Source organism: Fistularia commersonii, chromosome 6, assembly GCF_037954325.1.
Source record: "Fistularia commersonii isolate RoL2024-O1a breed Wild chromosome 6, RoL_Fcom_v1.0, whole genome shotgun sequence".
Lineage (NCBI taxonomy): Eukaryota > Metazoa > Chordata > Actinopteri > Syngnathiformes > Fistulariidae > Fistularia > Fistularia commersonii.
This window is the reverse complement of record NC_141289.1, coordinates 17,833,192-17,852,673: the sequence shown is the minus strand read 5'-3', so window position 1 is coordinate 17,852,673 and position 19,482 is coordinate 17,833,192. Positions and strand designations below refer to the sequence as shown.

General features: G+C 42.2%; 1 protein-coding gene across 1 annotated transcript in view; it reads right to left on the bottom strand.

Moving 5' to 3' along the window:
• Positions 1 to 19,482, bottom strand: part of LOC147233558 (plakophilin-4-like) — a 70,961-nt gene that overhangs the window by 38,214 nt on the left and 13,265 nt on the right. The window contains exons 3-7 of the mRNA XM_086148511.1: positions 7,414 to 7,526; positions 6,788 to 6,822; positions 5,647 to 5,754; positions 4,501 to 4,655; positions 550 to 1,009 (exon numbers count right to left, since the gene is read on the bottom strand). Of these exons, the coding sequence (XP_086004637.1) occupies positions 550 to 1,009; positions 4,501 to 4,655; positions 5,647 to 5,754; positions 6,788 to 6,822; positions 7,414 to 7,526 (871 nt within the window). The remainder of the gene's footprint in view (positions 1 to 549; positions 1,010 to 4,500; positions 4,656 to 5,646; positions 5,755 to 6,787; positions 6,823 to 7,413; positions 7,527 to 19,482) is intronic.

Below are 19,482 nucleotides of genomic sequence, written 5' to 3'. Positions count from 1 at the left end.
TGTGTTTGGAATAATATTTGCATAATTTGAAATCCAGATTGCTTAAGAGCTCGCCAGAAATCAATTTCATGTTTTTACAAAATGTCTTTTGTAATTATGTCACTGTTCATTACAGGATGTAATGAATCATATTTGAATTCTTGCAAATATAATAGAAATGTGCTATGGCAGTCATTTTATGTTCAGAAGAAAAGATAAAGTATGCATACTAAATAGAATCATATCACAGCAGTGGAGATATAATTTAAATATGTTAAAGTTACATTTTTATTTTAATAAATTATACTTAATTATAAATGCACGTCGAACACGATTGGTTGAAAATCAGTGATATATTACATCCTATGCTGCATCATAGCAGATTATTCTGGAAGTAATTGCAGCTTCGGCACCGTCCTCATCAGCGATTGCGGCGCGGACGTAATTTCCCAAGTGGTAAGATTTACATAAACTTGTTAAAAAAAACATGTTATACTGACTTTATGATGGACCACAGAATAAGAGATAAGCCTGGAAAGCGAACGCCAAGTTACCGGACGTGGGACCCACCTATGAGGCTGTCCGGGCGAGGCAGGGCGCTCCTCTGGTACAGCCCGTACGGGTCGGCGCCGTAGGCCAGCGGCTGGCTCTGTCTGGGCAGCGTTGATCCGTAGTGCTGCGGCACCGCTGTCATCCCCGAGCGCAAGGGGGACCCCGTCAAACCCCTACCCTCGATCAGCGAGAGGGTGGAGCCCTGCCGGACGCCCGCTCCTGCTCGGCCACCGCCGCCGCCCAGCGTCTGCGCGCCCTCCGTGGGGGAGGACGGCGACGGGCAGGAGGGAGGCATGGTGGTGCCCGGGAAGACGGCCGCCAGGGGTTTGGGCTCCGACAGGATGGGAGAGTCGTAGGTGCTGCCCTGGGACGTTCGTAAGGAGATGCGGGACGGCGAGATGGTGCCGGCGGTGCCGCAGCCGGGGGATTGGCTTCTGGAAGGGAGGGAGGCCATCCTTCGCAGCACCCGGCCAGACGCCTGAGCGACAGAGAGACACCGTCCTGAGAATTCGACCTTCATACTTCGGAAACTCACACGAAAACTTAATAAACCCCGAGTGTAACACGACTGGGAAAGTCGGTAAATGCAAACTTGTGCACACATCCCGCAGAGTCAAGGGTGTGTGTGACTTTGACATTTTTCAAAGTCAGTCTTCGGTAACTGAGATGCAAATCTCGTCCCGGCTTCTCCCCCGCCGCTAATGTAGCTTAGCATTTCGTTGCGTAACCCAGAGAATCTACAAAAGTATCCTGATACATGCGAGTATCGCCTCGAGGTCGGACGAGGGCGATGTGAGTGACAGCGGACGGACGGCCGAACGAATGATTAAAAGAGATATCACTGAAGGAAGGAGTGAGGTTCTTTGGATAATATGCCATCATCTCGGGCGTGAAGGCTCCATGTTGTTTTGTTGTCTTTTTGGGTTGTCCTTGCCATGTTCTGTTTTTTTCTAATTCCTCCCCTGTATACAGTCTGTATATGAATATATGCTCAAACCCCCCCGATCAAAAATGTCCTGGAAACATGTTGCAAATGAGTTTATCAAAATGAAATGATATGAAGAAAAAAAGGGAGGGAATCACATGATCGTTTTCATTTAAAAATGGCGCCACAATAAAATGTTTGTCACGCATATTTTGGCAAGGGTCTGAAGTAGAGCGGCTTTTTGCTCGAAATGTCATACTAAAATACATTTTCTTTACTCTATGTAAAATAATTATCTTTAATTTTGGAGCACTCTTAGTGTGTGGATTTTTTTGGGCTCGTCCGCTGCCTGTTACAAAAGCATCGGTGACGGATATTTTACTGTCACTGATTTCCGATGAAGATGATTAAATGAAACTTTGCTAGAAAAGTCCAGGTGTGTTTCTGGTCGAAGCTGCGCCCCTCCATTTCCTCCATTCACTGCGGTTAGGCGATAGCATTTTTGCTATTTTTCTCGTCCTTTCCCAATTCATCATCGGCAGAGATAACTATAACCTTCAAAAAGTTACAGATAATTAATGCATCCTCTTCTTTGTCCTCTGAAAAACAAGCTGACTGTCAAGAGAGGAATTATTTCGGCGTCCCCAGAATTAACATAACATGAAATTCAACAACGCCAGACTGAGGCACCAAGAGCTGGGTCCAAAAAAAAAAATCTCATATCTGTATTACTGTTTACAATTAATCATCATGTGTTTTAGGAGAATATTCCTAACGAATGGACTTCAGTACTCCACTCCCGTTTATAAAGATTTTACCAATTTGAAGAGATGAAGCACTCGGAGGCAGGATGCTTTGTCACGCCGGAGGAAGGGGATAATTATCCCTTCATTTGTCCATGAAAGTACCGAATAAACTTTATTGGAGTCAAAACCTTGGAAGCGGTAAATAAACGTTTTCAGAGATGCTTTGACGGAATTTTTCACGTTTAAAGCGATAAACATTTCCTTCTGCTCCTCATTACTAAATGTAAAATGCCCTTCAATTACAGACTCAGTCGACTGGATGCCGATCTGCACCGCCTTAATCCATCGGAGCCTCCGAAGCCTCAAAGGGAAATTAAGAGCCGAGACATGTAAGCCCATCCAGTCAGGCTGCCGGGCTTGGAATAAATCAGAAGGAAATTCTAATGGCCTCGCCATTATCTGTCATTCCAGCTTCTACTGTCACGCAAAGGGAGTATAATTATTAGCTACAATAAAGGCAGCCGATAGTGTTCGAGTCCGAACACTTTTAAGGTAAGACTCCATTTGATTTGAAGGGTTTAACTGATATTCCTCATTATGCGTGAAGGTAATAATGGGACCCCCGCTGGCTGTCATCACTTCGTGGATAGAGATTATTATTATTCGCAGAAAAAAAAAAAAAAAAACAAAAAAAAAACGAATACTTGAAGTGCCGATGCATGATGGGAGCTGGAACGCGGCCGCCCGAGGTTTTGTTTAGATCACACGACGTGCAAGGACTCTTCTCGCCCGCTGGCTGCACTGCTATTGTTCAAGGCTGAGGTGTTATTCAACGAAGCGGCGGACAGCGTCTGCGGACAGCCATCCAAACGTCCATGTCGTCACCGCTTTATCCTCTCAGACAAATCTGGCTCCCACATTAACAAAAGTAAGAAAAATAAGAGGTTTTACTCCAGAATCCTTGGGCCGCTTAAGTTTTTTATAGACATTTTAAGCACCACGACCGAATCAGTTGTTTTATTGCCAGTTGTTTTTTTTTTTTCCTCTACAGCTCACCTTTCAGTTCAAGTGGACATTTGTGCCAAATTTAAAGAAATTCCCTCGGCCGCTCACAAATTCTATGATGTTTTAGTGTAATATTGTTAAAGGCAGAGCTTTTATTCTTGACTGAAAGCCTCCAGTCTGTGAGCGGCACTGTCAAACCCATAGGTGTCAAACTCCGGCCTGCGGGCCAAAAGTGGCCCGCAGTGTAATTACTTTTGGCCCGCAAAGCCGTACTAAATAATATTACAGCCTACAGCGACAGGACCCATAAACGTCTCCTCTGTTGACAGTTATCATAGCAACCTTATGCTAATACTGGTAACGTACTCGCCTTCCAAAAAATAGCAAAAAGAAAGGTAGATGATCAGAGTAGATCAGTGTGTAGCAAACTGAGCTATAATTAATGTTTTCTTGATGCACTATCATTATTATTATTATTGTTATTATTATTATAATTATTATTATTATTATTTCATTTTTACATCTATTATCAGCCTGTGGTAAAAGGTTAAAATTTAATTCTGAAGGTTGCAAATAAAAAGATGCATATGATTTTTACGTAATTTTTATTCAAATAATAAATGCCATTGATGTGTTTTTTTATTTCAATTTCAATTTCAATATCAAGTTATATATTGCCTAGTATGAAGCTTTGCTTGTTCCATATACAGTTTTTAAGCACAACTTGTTTGGGTGAAAAGGGTCACTGTTATATCTGGAGGAAGATTTTTTTCAATAAACATCAATGTTGGCCCGCGACTTTGTCCCAGTTTTGAATTTTGGCCCACGGTTATTTGAGTTTGATACCCCTGATCTAACTAATCCCACAACTACTTCTCTACAACAGGTTTTCAGCATTACCCTCATTAATCATGTCATTCTACATCATGTTTGCATGACATGTAATTACACATGTATGAAGTATTGAGGTATCAGCCGACACCAGCAAATCAAAGAAAATTTGATTTTTGCCCACCAGTGTCTAATTAGCACATCCTCCAGTCCAAGTTCACATCGCTGACATATTTGATGACGTTTCTTCCGAGAATCCTTTTTTTCAGTTTGAGGAGAGTGTCCGGCGGAGGATTTAGTTTCAAACCGATGCCTGAGCTCTTGAGAAAAGGCTACAAAAGGTCTTTTTCTGTAACATCGACTTTGACCCCTCGCTCATTCCTGAGTCCAACTGAAGCTTCAATCCAGCGTCCCTATTAAAAAGAAGACAGAAACTGAAAATTCAGAGGCTTTCAGTCCCACCTGGCCCGAGGCTTGACCCTCGGCTCTTGGGCTCCTCGAAATAGAAGCGCGTGGCTCGGAGCGCACCGCATTCTGGTTGCTGTAGTAACTAACGCTGCTGTCCTGGTATCCGCTGTCTGAATATGAGGTCATCTGAGCGGAGAGACCCCCGGAGCCTGAGAGGAAACGGAGATAAGAGGGTGAGGAAACATTTACTGGAACTCCTCGGCACCTCTCGTCGGGCGTGAGAGCAGCCGGAGATGCGATTCCGCCGATCGGCGCGGCCGCTATCGCATCCGTCACCGCCGCCTGGCGATTTGCATATTATCTCGTTCGGCTTTCAACTTGTTTAAAAGCATTATGAATATAAATATACACCCATGGATATCTGCATTAAGCCTGTATGCTGTTCCTGGAACAATCTGCATGTACTTTATGGCTTCAATAAAGCTGGCCTACTTTCTGTTGGGATAAGGAGGAGGACGAATGCTGGGGATATTTTTATATTCAAACACCTTCAACGGTATGGAACACGAACCACACCAAAGGGAAATTTGCTTTTAACATTTCAAACATGTTCGGCGGTCCGATATATAGTAACGTTAAGAGGGATGTTGATTTGTCTTTGGAAAAAGATACATGCATGAAGATCTGGCTTGATTTTTAGGATTCGTGATGCAAAAATCCGATCGCAAAGCGAAAGCGGCGGAAAATCGTCGGCGTCCTTTCACCGTCGTCTTTGCAAAGTGCAATCCCACAAGATAAAAACCGGGAGTCCTTTCATCTCTTAATGTCGCGGTCGCGTTTCGGCCCCAGCCGTCTTTTGTGGGAATTCGATTGAGCGAAATATCAAGTGGTCCGGTGAAGGTACCTTATCGTCCGGCGGCGGCTGTCCGAGGATGTTCTGCGGTGCGGCCGGACGTGGCGGCGTGAGACTTCCCCGTTGCGACGGCTCGAGATAAAGATTCATCTCGACGCAAGAGGGGGGAACTTACGCGCGGGATATTTGACTCGCCGAAGGTTCCGGAGGTTTTCCGAAAGCCGTGCGTAAATACATACGTACGTAAACATCCCGAGCACGGTTCTGTTTTAGGCATCGGAAACTTTTCACACTTTTCCGATTTCGCCTCCCTCGCCGTGTGCCGCGTAGATTTAACAGACCCTCACTGTCATGCAGGGAGGCCCGGTCCGGTTCAGGCAGGTAGAGTCCGTCCTCCGGCTCCAGGTGGCGTCCGGGGCACCCGGAGGCTTCCATGGCGCCGCCCTGCGACTCTCCTGCCAAAGCGGCGGGGAAGGAGTTAAAACATACAAGTCTGGAGGTTTTCAACAACTTTAGTAGTGATGCAATTTCCTCCTAACACTCTGGGCTCCGTGAGGACATTCACTATCAATATTTTAAATGTTAGCCATGTAATATTCATCATTTTTTTATATCTATATTTAAAAAGAAATGAGGAGAAAATAAAGCTTTAATGTTACACTGAGAGTTGTGGAAACTTTTTGGCGTATTTGGGTAGGCAAGCGTTACTTATTTGCTGATTTTAATAATATCATCGAAAGGGATTTATCGGTGGTCGGATGGGAGGAGAGACGGAAGGAGGACGGAGGAAAAGAAAAGGGGGGAGGAAAAGATTGAGAAATAAAGCACAAAAGGTTGGAATTTGGGAGTGATGAATGAAAGGAGGAAGATAGGTGTTATATTTTTCTTGAAACCTGGCTATTGTCCATAAACTGAGAAGAAGAAATGAATGAAGCTGTGACGGAAGAATGTTTTCTACTGTGCAAACCACCGGAGAGGAAGAGATCCATTTTGCGTTACCGCTCTAATCGATGGCTGCCTGGTAACACGGCCTATTAAAGTTGGGAGGATCATCTTTAAAAGCAAGGCCTTCAATCTGTCTCAGAACTTTAGTTTCACGGCAAAACCCCCCGAGTGATGGATGGAGCGGCTGACGGAGGAGAGCGATCTGGGCCAGAGAAGTTAATGGGTTGAATTTAAATCCCTGATCTTGAGAGCAAAAACACAGTTTCGCTTCGTCTGAGAGTCCGCTGATGCGTAAGGATAGTTTCAAAGGAAAAAAGCATTCTGTGCTGTAAAAATAGTTTTATTTAGTGCTGAAATGAATATCGATTGAGCTATAGGAGAAAAATAAGCTATTGCCGCCAACGCTTTTAAACTCCACGTGAGTTTTTTGAACACAAACACTCGATTAAAGAGTGACACGGTTCAGAAACTGTGGGCTTTTCAGAAACCTGGAGCCTTTTGTGTTTTTTTTGTCCCCGTAAAGTATGTTAAAAGACCAAATACCTGCAGATCTCCATGCAAACGACTTCTCGGAGGAGCTTCAGCAGAGGAGGAGACACAACAGAGAAATCACTGTCAATCACTGTTTACTTCACATTTAGCAAGAGCACAAAGGGGAAAAATAAAGGCCTCCTATTGGCTGACGCAAGTCACATGGTATCTCACCAGGACAAGAGCATGGAAATGGAGACACAGTTGTCACCATCCTGCAGTATTTGAGCTTATTCCTGAAAAATATCTGTCACACTAAATTCTTGAAAATAAAATAAATGAGGTATTTAAAAAAGCTTGACGAAGGCATCACAAAACACATCATTTTCTCCTTTTTCAACACATTAGATTCTGACCATCGTTCATGTCTGATTATTCATGACATACTGATTCAGTGTTTTCTAGGACACCTGTGAACCGTTCGGCCCGAAAGTATCAATCCATGAAGCTCATCTTTTCGCTGTTCGTTAACATCCCGTTGCGTTAAAACCGCAAGTTTACACGTCTGTTTACACAATAAACCCCCAGTTGTTCCACTCCTCATCACCTGGCTGTTGATGAAACCAATAATCGGGATTAAAAAATTGTACCGTCCTCTGCAACAGGTTGCAGAAGGCGATTTTTTTCAGCGAATCTACCTGCTGCTGTCCGCCACCGGTGACTCGGCTCCCAGCATGCACCTCTCCAGCTGGCTCGCCACGATCTGCCGTTCTTCCTCCAGCTCCCGAGTCAGCCGCTCGAACTGGAGCTCCTATAGACCCAGACATTTACAGCCGTGATAAGAACCTCTCCGACATGACACAGCGATTTAAGCCTTCCTTTTTAAGAGCCATTCGATGCCAGTCAGAATTACATGTTAAATCCATTTTGTATTTGGTCTCCATGACTTGACCGATTTCTCTCCAGCTATGAGCTCAACTAAACACCGCGCTGCTTTCGGGAGGGGAGAAAAAAAAAAAGAAGTAGTAAAGCAGATTCGAGAATTACAACGCTGAAACTGTGTCCGGCACCTTTTAGTTCAGATAATGCAATTACATACTTTTGGGAATGCGTGCACAAAGTCGAGAAGACTTTGAGCTGAGGATGATACAATGTGAGTATTCATGCAAAATAACACAACATGTTAGTTTTAGAGGATAAGCCCATGGGCTTTCGTTTTCGTGAATAGGTTTAATCGCGAAAAAGAGCGAGAGTCTCAATCAGCAGAAGTATGCAATCCCGATCTGCATCCGGGAATTTTAAAAAATGATTAATCGACGTGGTGACAAAGGGCAATACTTGACATTTTGATTTATATCTTTAGAAATACAAAGGGAATCGATGCTCTCTGAGCGCACCGACCCCCATCAAGACCCAAAACCCATCCTTTTTATTGAATAACCCACACGGGCTCTCTAATCCCTTCAAATACGAGCCTTGAAATACTTGAAAAAGTATTACACCCGAAGTTTTCCGAGTAAACGTGCCGCTTCTTGACGGGAACGGATATTGTTAATGCGGCTGAGATCCTACCAAAGCTTTGGTTAGTCCATCTTTCAACAAGTTGAATGAATATGCAGCGTGTAAAGCACACTGACGTGCGAAAAGTTCTCTTCCAGGCGGCATAATCGTACAAATCGAAATCCCTGCAAAACTGGTTTTGAGGCGGTCGTGGGCGCTGCGGTTTTCAGGTCTGCATTTGGAAAAATCACCGGGTGAATATTCAAAGCGAAAGGCCGCCCTCAATTATCACTCCTCTCTGCTTCGGCCGGAAAGCAAACGCCGGGATCCAACTCTGAAAGTTAACTCTGCAGGTAAGGTTGACAAACCGCAATGTCATTTATATGTTTGTTCACAAATACAAAGCATTGAAATAGGGTTACTCTAAGACCCGCGATGCAAAAGTACAAAAAATTATAAATAATTAGTCACAGAGAACAAAGTTATGCCGAGGTAGATATTATAGAGTTTGATTTTTTTAAAAATGATGGGAGTGCTAAGGTGAAGTTGAAAAGAAAAAAAATGTGATAGCAAGTGCAGTTGCATAAACAGTGTTACATTTTCACAGGGTGTTTAAAAAATGGTGAGATCAGAACGTGATCGCTTTCCACAAAGACTTCCGGAAAAAAACGTTGGTTCGAGTTGGTCTTTCCCAACGCGGCCTGGACCGACAATCTCTCCGTACGTGCTTCGTACTCATGCCTGGTCTGCACACACTCACACACACACAAAATTAAATGTGAGGAAAAAGTCATTTCTTCATGGAGCGATGGGTCAGGGGCTTCTTCAGTGTGTTTTTCACCCCCTTTACGAAATATGACCCGACTTTTTGAGTCTCGAAACCAAACGCGAAAGGAAGAGTCTGTTAATCGATTTGTTTTTGCGAGCGCATTTGTAAATCTGAGTTGTATGTTAATCTGTTTTAACTGACCGATGCAACATTTTTTACAAACAGACTGTAGATCACAGAGGTTCCCGTGGGAACGGGTGGATTTCAAGTCGACTCACAGACAAACACGGAGGTCCGCGAAGCCGCGGCTTCCCAGACAGACCCGACGGAGGAGATGCACTGACGGACCCTCAGAGTTGTTCAATAAAATATTGTGTTTTCTTTACAGTTTATTTAATAGTCGGCCATAGCCGGTCCATCCTTCCCATCATCACACAGGTGTCCTGTTTGACTGCATCCGGGTCGGCAAGGTTGACATATCCTCCGACAAACGCGCTAGGATGCTGCCAGTCAGGTCAAACAAATCAAAAAGATAAACAAGACGTTGCTTTGCAGCCACTCTAATTGACATATCGGTTTACTATAACTATTTATAAGGTGTCAGAAGTAACAGTGGTAACAATTTTGGGGTGAAACTGGGTTAACATGAACCAAGTACAACAAGAAAACTAAAAAATCTGACCTCTGAGTGGCAGCATCACGTGACATTAGTACACGTGGGATAGATTTTATCTGTTTATCACAATAAAATAATTAATCCCTCGTTTATTTGGAAGTATCTTGCAGAGACGAGCGGATTTCGACCTTATTTAGCTTCAAAGTCCATTCTGAGAAAATGAGACGCTCCAGATGAGTCTCTCGGAGTTTAATAAGATGTTCAAGAATCCCCGCCTTCGCCTCAAAGGGATCTATTTGATTTTAAATAATCAGGCTGCGGCTCAACCGGCCAGAGGAGACCCCGGTGTCCCACATCTTGAACTAGAGTGAATTATTCTGGCGGGCAGCGTAATGCAGCGAAGGGGCCGGGACGATGGCGAGATCCAGATCTCTGGGCTTCGCTCTTTGCTCTGCCGGGAGATCCGGATCGCGACACAGACCGAGACTCGTCTCCGGGATTTGGACTGGTTTTACACTGGAGGGGGTTAAATCTGTGGACCCCCCCCCCCCCCCCGCCGCGCTCACATCCCCAGCTAACGTAAATTCCGGCATATAAGCCGCTCCTATTTTCCTTTGAGAACCTCGGCTTTAACAACGATGCGGCAAATTTATGGATTTTTATAGGATAATTTTTAGGGTCGCTTTTGGCAAACGCTTTCGCATTTACAATTCTTTAGATCAGGCCTTTTATGCTTATTTCACACGCCAGCATCATGAAAAAGACGTGCGGAAATGCATTTGATGATGCTTTCACGTTAAAAGTGATCAGTCTGTCATTTGCATTTGTAATAGTAGTTGTAGATGCTACCGTCATTTATTTCATTAAAAGTTTTCAAAAAAATGTTAATATGTCATGTTTCAACGGGGACACCTGCAGCTTAGAGACAAGTGCGGTTTATTTATGTACAATTTATTTTTTCTTTGAAAAATTAGTAGTGGCAACTGTAAGCTGCGCATCTGCACAGTTGTGCACTGCTCACACACTCTCAGTGCACAAGAAAACCGATCCAGCACAGTGAGCATTATTAGATATATAACATTTTTTTCTGTATCATTTTGCAGTGTAACTCTGTGAGTGACAGGTGTCCAGCCAATCATACGATACGATGCAGTTACGCAGCCAATCACGGCATTGACAGTACTTGCGCACGTGCTCTGCCCATGCGCGCTATATTACTATAATAACAGTTTGACGGAGTTAAGTGATGCTAATGCTAACATGCTAACCCCTTATCATGGCAAAACGAGCGAGCGCTGAATGTGATACGCCCTCTCACCAAACCAAAGAAAAAAAGAAATGCGGTTCTTTTAAGCTGGAACGGCAGTCGGAGTGTGTGCAAATAGAAGAACAAGCGGTGAAACGGGTTGAGATTTTTTTCTTTTTCGTGTGAGAAAGGTCTCCTCTGCAAAACATGCAGCGAAGCTAAAGTAGTAAGGTAGTTTTCTGATGGAAAAATATGGACTAAATGGACGCTATGATCCCAGCGTGCCCATCTAATGTTGCCCGCAGGGGTCCTCAGTGTGATCAGAGAGGTTGTCTATATTCCTAGATGTATGAAAAATTAGAGGGAGCATTGGTTTGCGGCTTATATATAGATGCACTCCGGTAATTCAAGGTAACGTGGGAGAAAGCACATCGCCTTGGAAGATGAAGCTAATCCTTATGGATCTGGTAACGGAAGCCACTGCATCCGTAACCCTCCCGGTCACGATATTCCTTCATGACAAAAGAGCCTTCTGACAAACCGCTCCAAACCCGGCACCTCTGTCTGTCACCGCTTTGCTTTCAGGGCCGACTCTCAGCGTGACATCCTTTGAAAAAGCAAAACAATAACCACTTGTGAACAAACAGGACAAATACAGGGCCTAGAATTGGACAGGAAGAAAGAGGAATTGAGAAAAAAAATGTCCTTCAGTGAAGGATCACAGGCCGGCGACAGACACCGGAGGACTTTCTCCCCTGAGCAGGAGAAAATGATGATGAATGTGTGCACGGAGGGGAAGAGGAAAAGGAAGAGGGATCTAACTGGCTATCAGACAGTCGGCGGGACCACTGAGCAGCCGCCTACGGTGAACGGAGACGCGACAGAGACGGAAAATACAAAAAAAAAAAATTAAAAGGCTCTTTCGGAAAGAATCGAGGTGCAGAGGCTCCATCTCTGAGAAATGACTCTGAAAATATCCGGGCAAAGCGAGATGACGGAGTTACGAAGATGTAAAAGCGTTCACCGTGGCCGACCAGCTGCCACCCGCAGCTGCGAAAAATGAGGCCAAGACCCGAGATGCTGAAAGTGAACAAAAAAAAAAAAAACGGATCTGTACTCGTAGGGCACGATCACCGCCGCTCTTAGAGGTGTTCTCCAGAATATGACAGCGGAGGCTACCGTTGGACAAAGACGTGGAACAGAGGCTGCAGTGGGTGTCAAGAGGTAAAACAGAGCCGGATGATCCACAAAAAACCAATAAGAAGCTAAAAGGCCCTTCCACAAAGTAGCACCGGGTGTTGGCAAAAATCCCCGAATGTATCTCCGGGAGGAGATAACGGATACGGAGGAGGGAGAGACTGACCTGCCACCTGGTAAAAAAAAAAAAAAAAAAAAAGGTTCGCGTTGAATTGAAAATAGCCCTTTCCACATTGCGGCAAAGAATAAATATATCTCAGAGAGAAGCTAACAACGCTATCGAATCCTCATCACAGCCACCCGGCAGCGGCTTACCATCTTTACTCCAGATGAGAAAGGGTCCCATTAAAAAGAAGTGCGAATCTTTTCAATTTATTTTACAATCTCTGATTTCGTGCCAACAATCGAGTTGTTCAGCAGGAGGGGATGGTGCCGGAATGATGTCCTTCCTGCTTTTTATGAACAGTTGGCAACAGATAGTCCCCTCGGACGTTTTCATCATCCGCACCCGTTGCAATGACCTTGGACCGACTCCAAGCTATCAACTTACATCTGCGAGCAGATTTAGCTCCGCGAAGAGTTATCCTGAATGAAGATCGTATTTTCCACCATCGCCGAGTGCCAAGTGTGGCAAAGCGGAATCACCAAAGAGGATTGACAACAACAAAAGGTGCATCAACAAATCGATGCGGGTTATTGCTGATCTGGGCTGCGAGCTGTCTGAGGTTTTTTTTTTTATTGGAAAGTGTATCTCTTGTTTGGACTGTTTCAAATTTTTGAAAAAACGGGATGGGATGTGTCTATTCCTCGTGCTGTCTCGGCTGTGCTCGTCATCCTCCGGATTAAATAAACAGACAGATCGAAAGATCGATTGATAGAAATTGGAATTATTGGGTAAAGTTTTTTTTTTTTTTGTACAACAAAACACGCATTCAGAAGAGCTCTGTACTGCAACGCTGGCGTCATTTGTGTCGCCGGAGCAACGTGAACCTGAGCGCACGGTGCTTTTAGTTGAAACATCCGCCGCAGCTTCTCGGCCACGAGCAAATTCGCAGATTCCGCCGACTCTGGGAAAAAATTCTATCTTCTCTCTCTCTTTCTGTCTCACAAGAGGCTCAAGTAAGGATCAATTCGTGACCTACACAGCTGCTTCTATGGAAGCCTGGCAACCAGACCAATCGGCATTTCACTTCCATTTCAACCTTGAGATTCATCTGGTTTCACTGTCATTTCCGACGGCTTCACCCTGCAGAGCGCAAAGAGTGGGTTTCATATCACGACCTGTGGGTAGATACCGAAGAATGACATAGATGTCATGAAATACAAAAGACAAATCTGCTGCTGCTCGTGTGGACTGCATGAACCGGATGGTTTATTTTTCTCTTTCCTTCCTGAAACACGGATAAAATATTCGGTGCGAAAAAATGCATGTTTTCTTCGGTAAAGCTTTTTTTTTTTTTTTTCGAAATCACACGATTTCCTCCGCATTCTATAAAGTATCTCTGATTCTGATTCATTTAATTGCTCTGACTGGCGGGAAATTTAACAAGTTCGGTCCGTGGGACTTTTTAATCTGGTCTCTGCCAGGCAGGAGGTCTCGAGGAAGACCAAAGAGAAGATTTATGGATGTAGCAAAAGAGGACATAAAGTTGGACGAGGTTGATTCGCCGTGGCATTCCCTGAGGGGAAAAGCCGAAAGAAGAAGGTGTCGTTCGCATGTTGTTTGCTTTTACCTGCAAAGCTGTGGATGGTTTGTCCTTGTTCAATTCTTTCTTTTAACCAATTCTGTCAGTAAACGCAGCACTGCTGCATATTTTTTATCCAGGACAAAGGGCGGCTCAGTGGTTAGCACTTACATACAAAGGTTGTATGTCGTCCGTGTTTCTATAGGGTTCAGGATGCAAAGCTGCATCCTGTCCAGACGACTGCAGGTCCACCTAACCAAGTGGTGAAGTTCACCAACGACACTGTCCTTACTGTCCGCTTCCTCACTCCGCCACGATTATTCAGCCGTCCAGGACTTTGGGCACTGGTGCGAAAACCTCCGAGCCGAATGTAAGACCAAGGACATGGTAGTTCCTTTCTCCAGCAGACAGAGGCAGTCAGCACTACCAGTAGAAACAATGAAGGGATACAGATACTTGGGCAAGCGCTTTAACAGTCCCCTTGAAATACTTCTTAAGAATAAGAATAAGAATAAGAATAAGAATAAGAATAAGAATAAGGATAAGGATAAGGATAAGGATAAGGATAAGGATAAGGATAAGGATAAGAATAAGAATAAGAATAAGAATAAGAATAAGAATAAGAAAAAGAATAAGAATAAGAATAAGAATAAGAATAAGAATAAGAATAAGAATGAGACTAAGAATAAGAATAAGAATGAGACTAAGAATAAGAATAAGGATAAGGATGAGACGAAGAATAAGAATAAGAATAAGAATAAGAATAAGAATAAGAATAAGAATAAGAATAAGAATAAGAATAAGAATAAGAATAAGAATAAGAATAAGAATAAATACAGAACAACTTTATTTATCCTGAAAGGAAATTGTTATGCCAGAGTTTCAAGTAAAACATAACAATAATAAATAATAGTAGGAAATTGTATAAACAGTAAGATAAATAAATAAATAAATAAAAAGGGGCGGGGGGGATAAGAAATACAAATAAAGCTATAAAGTGTCAAAGTCAAGGCACCGAGGAAATCCTCCAGAAATGTCACCGGCGGCAGCAGCACCTGCTCAGTTAGCTGAGGTTATTTGACGTGAGCGGCATCATCCATTTATTACTCCTTCTTAGAGAGTATAATGACCTTCTCCTTGCCCTGCTTGTTTTGCTCGATTAGCCTTCAGGATAGGGACCGCCCAGAGCGCATCCCCAGCATCTGCTCTAAAATGCATCGGCCAAACCGTCAGATCCCTTTCCCACCTCCACGACCAACAAACTATAAGGACGGCCCAAAGAATCTGTCCCACGTCTGCATCAGGTTGCAGACTCGGCTTCCGCGGCTGCAAAACCCAGAGGCCTTCAACCCCAAAGCTGTCCAACCGCTCAACTCCCGGCAGCTTTGGAAAACACGCTCATCACTGCTCAACTCCCTCCTAAGTGTAGAGCCTCTCGTGCTGTATTTATTTTAGAAATCCAGAGCACATCGACCAATTGTACAGTTTTCCTCTGCCCTTGTACAAATGTAAGTGCTATTTATAGAATTTCAGCTACTTGTATAGATGTAAAACCATTTACACAGATGTACAGCTTATTTGCAGAACTTGTAGTCACTAAACTATATTTTTGCACTTCTTTTATTTTTTTTATTTAACCTTTATTCATATAGTTTTTTTATTTTATATATTCATTAACATAGGATCTGTTCTAGGTTTCTATGCTAAACCTTGTGTCCACCAATTGCCCCCAGGGGACCAAGAAAACTATCTGAAGAAACATGCCTGACAATGACATCACATACACACACACACACACACACAGACACACACACACACACACACACACACACACACACACACACACACACACAAGCACGGACACACTCATACACACAGCTGTCAATTGTATTATCAACAATAATGTAAAAGTGAGAAATCAGTAGTAGTATATATAAATACAGTATATACACACTCTCTCTCTCTCTCACACACACACACACACACACACACACACACATACACACACATATCTGACAATGACATTATGTTACACAATCATCATCATATCAATAATAATGTAAAAGTGAGAAATCAGTAGTAATACATATACATACACACACACAGACACACACACACACACACACAAATACACGCACACAAACACACACACACAAACACACACGCACAAACACACACGCACATGCACGGACACACTCATACACATACCTGTCAATTGCATTATCAATAGTAATGTAAAAGTGAGAAATCAGTAGGAGTATATATACATACAGTACATACATTCCCTCTCTCTCTCTCACACACACACAAATCCACACACACAAATCCACACACACACACACACACAGACACACAAACACACACACACACGCACACACGCATACCTGACAATGACATAACTGTGCGCAATCATCATCATATCAATAATAATGTAAAAGGGAAAAATCAGTGGTAATTCATACACACACACACACACACCTGACAATGACATAACTGTGCGCAATCATCATCATATCAATAATAATGTAAAAGGGAGAAATCAGTGGTAATTCATACACACACACACACACACACACACCTGACAATGACATAACTGTGCGCAATCATCATCATATCAAAAGTCATATGTAAAAGTGATAAATCAGTAGTACTATATACACAAATACACACAGACACACACACAAACACACATACATATGCTGTATTTATGAAACAAAAACATTTTTTTTTCCAGTTCAGTCCTTAATATCATAATCCTTTAAAAACTACAAAGGACATTTATGTTGACGTGGCAGCTTTTCATCTGCTTAAAAACCCGCCTGTATTTGGGTCAGCGCTGGTCATGTGACGCTACAACCTTGACAGCATCTTTAGACAGACAGTGATTGGCTGCTCCTGCCGGTTATTTGTTTAGCCTTAACCGGTGCAGACTTTTCTAAAAAGTCAGACACCGCAGGTGCCGAGAGCGGGCCGACCGGCTGGATTCCATCCAGGCGAGTCGCCATTTTCAAGTAAAGGCAAACACACACAGGTGTTTTTAGATAATTCCCACAGTATTGGACACCTTCACAACATGCCAAACAGTGGAGATGGAGACTTGCGGTACATCATGTTGGCTCAGACTGCATGAAATTTTAATGATCCCCACGAGGAGAGCAGCTACACGGAGCAAACTCCGCTGTTTTAATAAGTGTTGATTTTTCTGTTGCCGTTTAATTGGAGAGATGTTTGTCTGCAAATACTGTAGCGCTGATGCTGCTGGGAGGCTACTGCTCCAAACTATCACAAAATGGTCAATTAATTTCTCTGCTGCATAAGTTCAGCAAAGGAATTGATTTCAAGCGCAACACTTATGCAAGCAAGATAGAAGCTTTTACAGCTTGATTAAATGGTTTTGACATTTTTCCTGGAAAAAAATTGGCCTTTTTATTCAAGATTCATTTTTTTGTACATTAGCACAGGCTTATAGCCCCAAGGCTCTTTAGATATTTGGAGAAAAATGACTTAGACAATAAGAATCCTGGCATTAAGATAATAAAAATATCATCTCAATATATAGAATATGGGAAAAAGAAATGACTTTATATTTTTCAGAGCTGGACAGGACAGCTCCTTTTTCAAGTACATCATCCTCACTGGATGGTCAAACTGTCACAGCGTAAAATAATACCGTATACCAATACCCTTGAGAAAATGCTGTCCCACCTACAACAACGACAAAAAAAATAAAATTACAATGAAATTAATATTCATATATAACGATACCTGCTTCTAAAAATAAATTAAAAGCGTCTCCATGAAATAATGAGTGGTTAATCTATATTAATCTAAAATCCCATAAAGGATTCTGAACACGACTTTACTGTATAAACAACCTGTAATTTACATTTTTGTCAGTGTAATCACTTTCTCCTCATTTACCCCTAACAGCTGTTTTAAATTATTCATCAATTTATTGTCATTCTCAGACTGTCTTGTGCTTTCTGCTATCAAGGTAGCATTTGGTTATTTTTAAAGACTAATTTAATAACCTACGGACTAATAAACCAATTTATTCATGATACTTTCCTTTTGACTGCATAAACAAACAAGTAAATTAGCTGCACTGGAAAATGTACTTTTTTTTTTTTCTTCATCCGACCACAATCCATGTCTGGGTTGAGTCAGTGAACTCTGATTTTAGATATTAAAAAAAAAAAGAAAGAAAAGACAAAAATGGACCTCAATTGAATGGTTTGACAGAATCCAAAATGCAGAATTGTTATCAAGTAGTTTATACACGTGTTTTTACCCATTTGTGAATAATTGGTCTAATTTCCATTTTCAAATGTTGCACATTCAGTTACCCTAAACTTTGACCTTCAGCTAGCAAAATCAGGTAACTTCATCCCAATAAGTCGATCGCAATCTACCAATCGATCGCAAAGTTAGTGAAGGTAGATCGCATGCTATTAAAAAAATACCATCCTAATTATTAAATTTGTCACTTAATTGACGTACAGGGTAGCAAGTCTGATATCCGACCTTTTCTGACACATGGTAAGTTGAATGAGTTACTTAGTTATCCTCCAATTTATTTATTTCAAACTAAAGAAAGATTATTAAAATGAATAGAGGATCTGGACGAAGTAAGAAGCTAAAAACTTACTATTAATTTTTTTTTTTTTTAATATGTCAACTTCTAAGTGCGTTTGCCAGATCTGCCAGTCTACCATCGCTATACCAAAGAAAGGGAAATGTTCAAGATTAATGAAACTGTTCATAAAAAGTAGGATGTTCATTCGGAAGTGTGCTGTCCAGACAACACATGCGCAGCTGATTCCATTCTGCTACCGCGACAAGTATTGCTGCTGTTTGCTGCTAGTCGCAAAATCACATGTTTATATTGTTTATATAGAGCCTCATTGTTTAGGGACAACTTGTCAATGCTCTTGTTAATACCTGTTTATATTGTTTATTCTCAGTTCTTCTATTTTTGATAACTCTTCTTACACTGTCCACTTCTGCTTTGTATGGTTGAAATTTCCCCAAAATGGGGCGCTTAATGTAATATTCTATTCTATTCTATTCTATCAGTGCAAGTCATACAGAATCAATATACAGAGTTGTATTGTGCAAAAGGGGTTCATGCAGTTATGCAAGGCACACCAACATCTAAATATAAAGTAAAAGGGAAAATATAAGATAAAAAAAATATAAAGGGAACACTTAAATAACACAATGTAACTCCAAGTCCATCACACTTGTGTGAAATTAAAGTGTCCAATTAGAAAGCAACACCGATTCATTCGGACTTGTTGTCATCTGTTTTTCCACTATCATTTTGATTTTCAATGAATCATACACATTCAACTGTGTAAAGAACAAAGTATTTAATAAGAATATTTCATTCATTCAGATCTAGCATGTTTTATTCTAGTGTTTCCTGTATTTTTTTTTGAGCAGAACATAGAAAGAATTCTCAATATATTTATAAATAAATACCCTCTTTTCCTTGGGGCTTTTCCCTTCAGGCTTCACCACAGTGAATCAACCTCCTCCATCAAACCCTATTCTCTGTATCCTCCTCTCTCACACCAACTAACTTCATATCTTCTCTCACGACGTCCATAAATCTTCTCTTCGGACGCCCAATTCCAGCATCCGTCTGCCAATGCATTCACAATATGACCCAACCGTCTTTTTCTGGCTTCTCTGACCTTCTCTACAAAAAACAAGTGCTGTCCCTCTAATGGACTCATTCTTTATCCTATA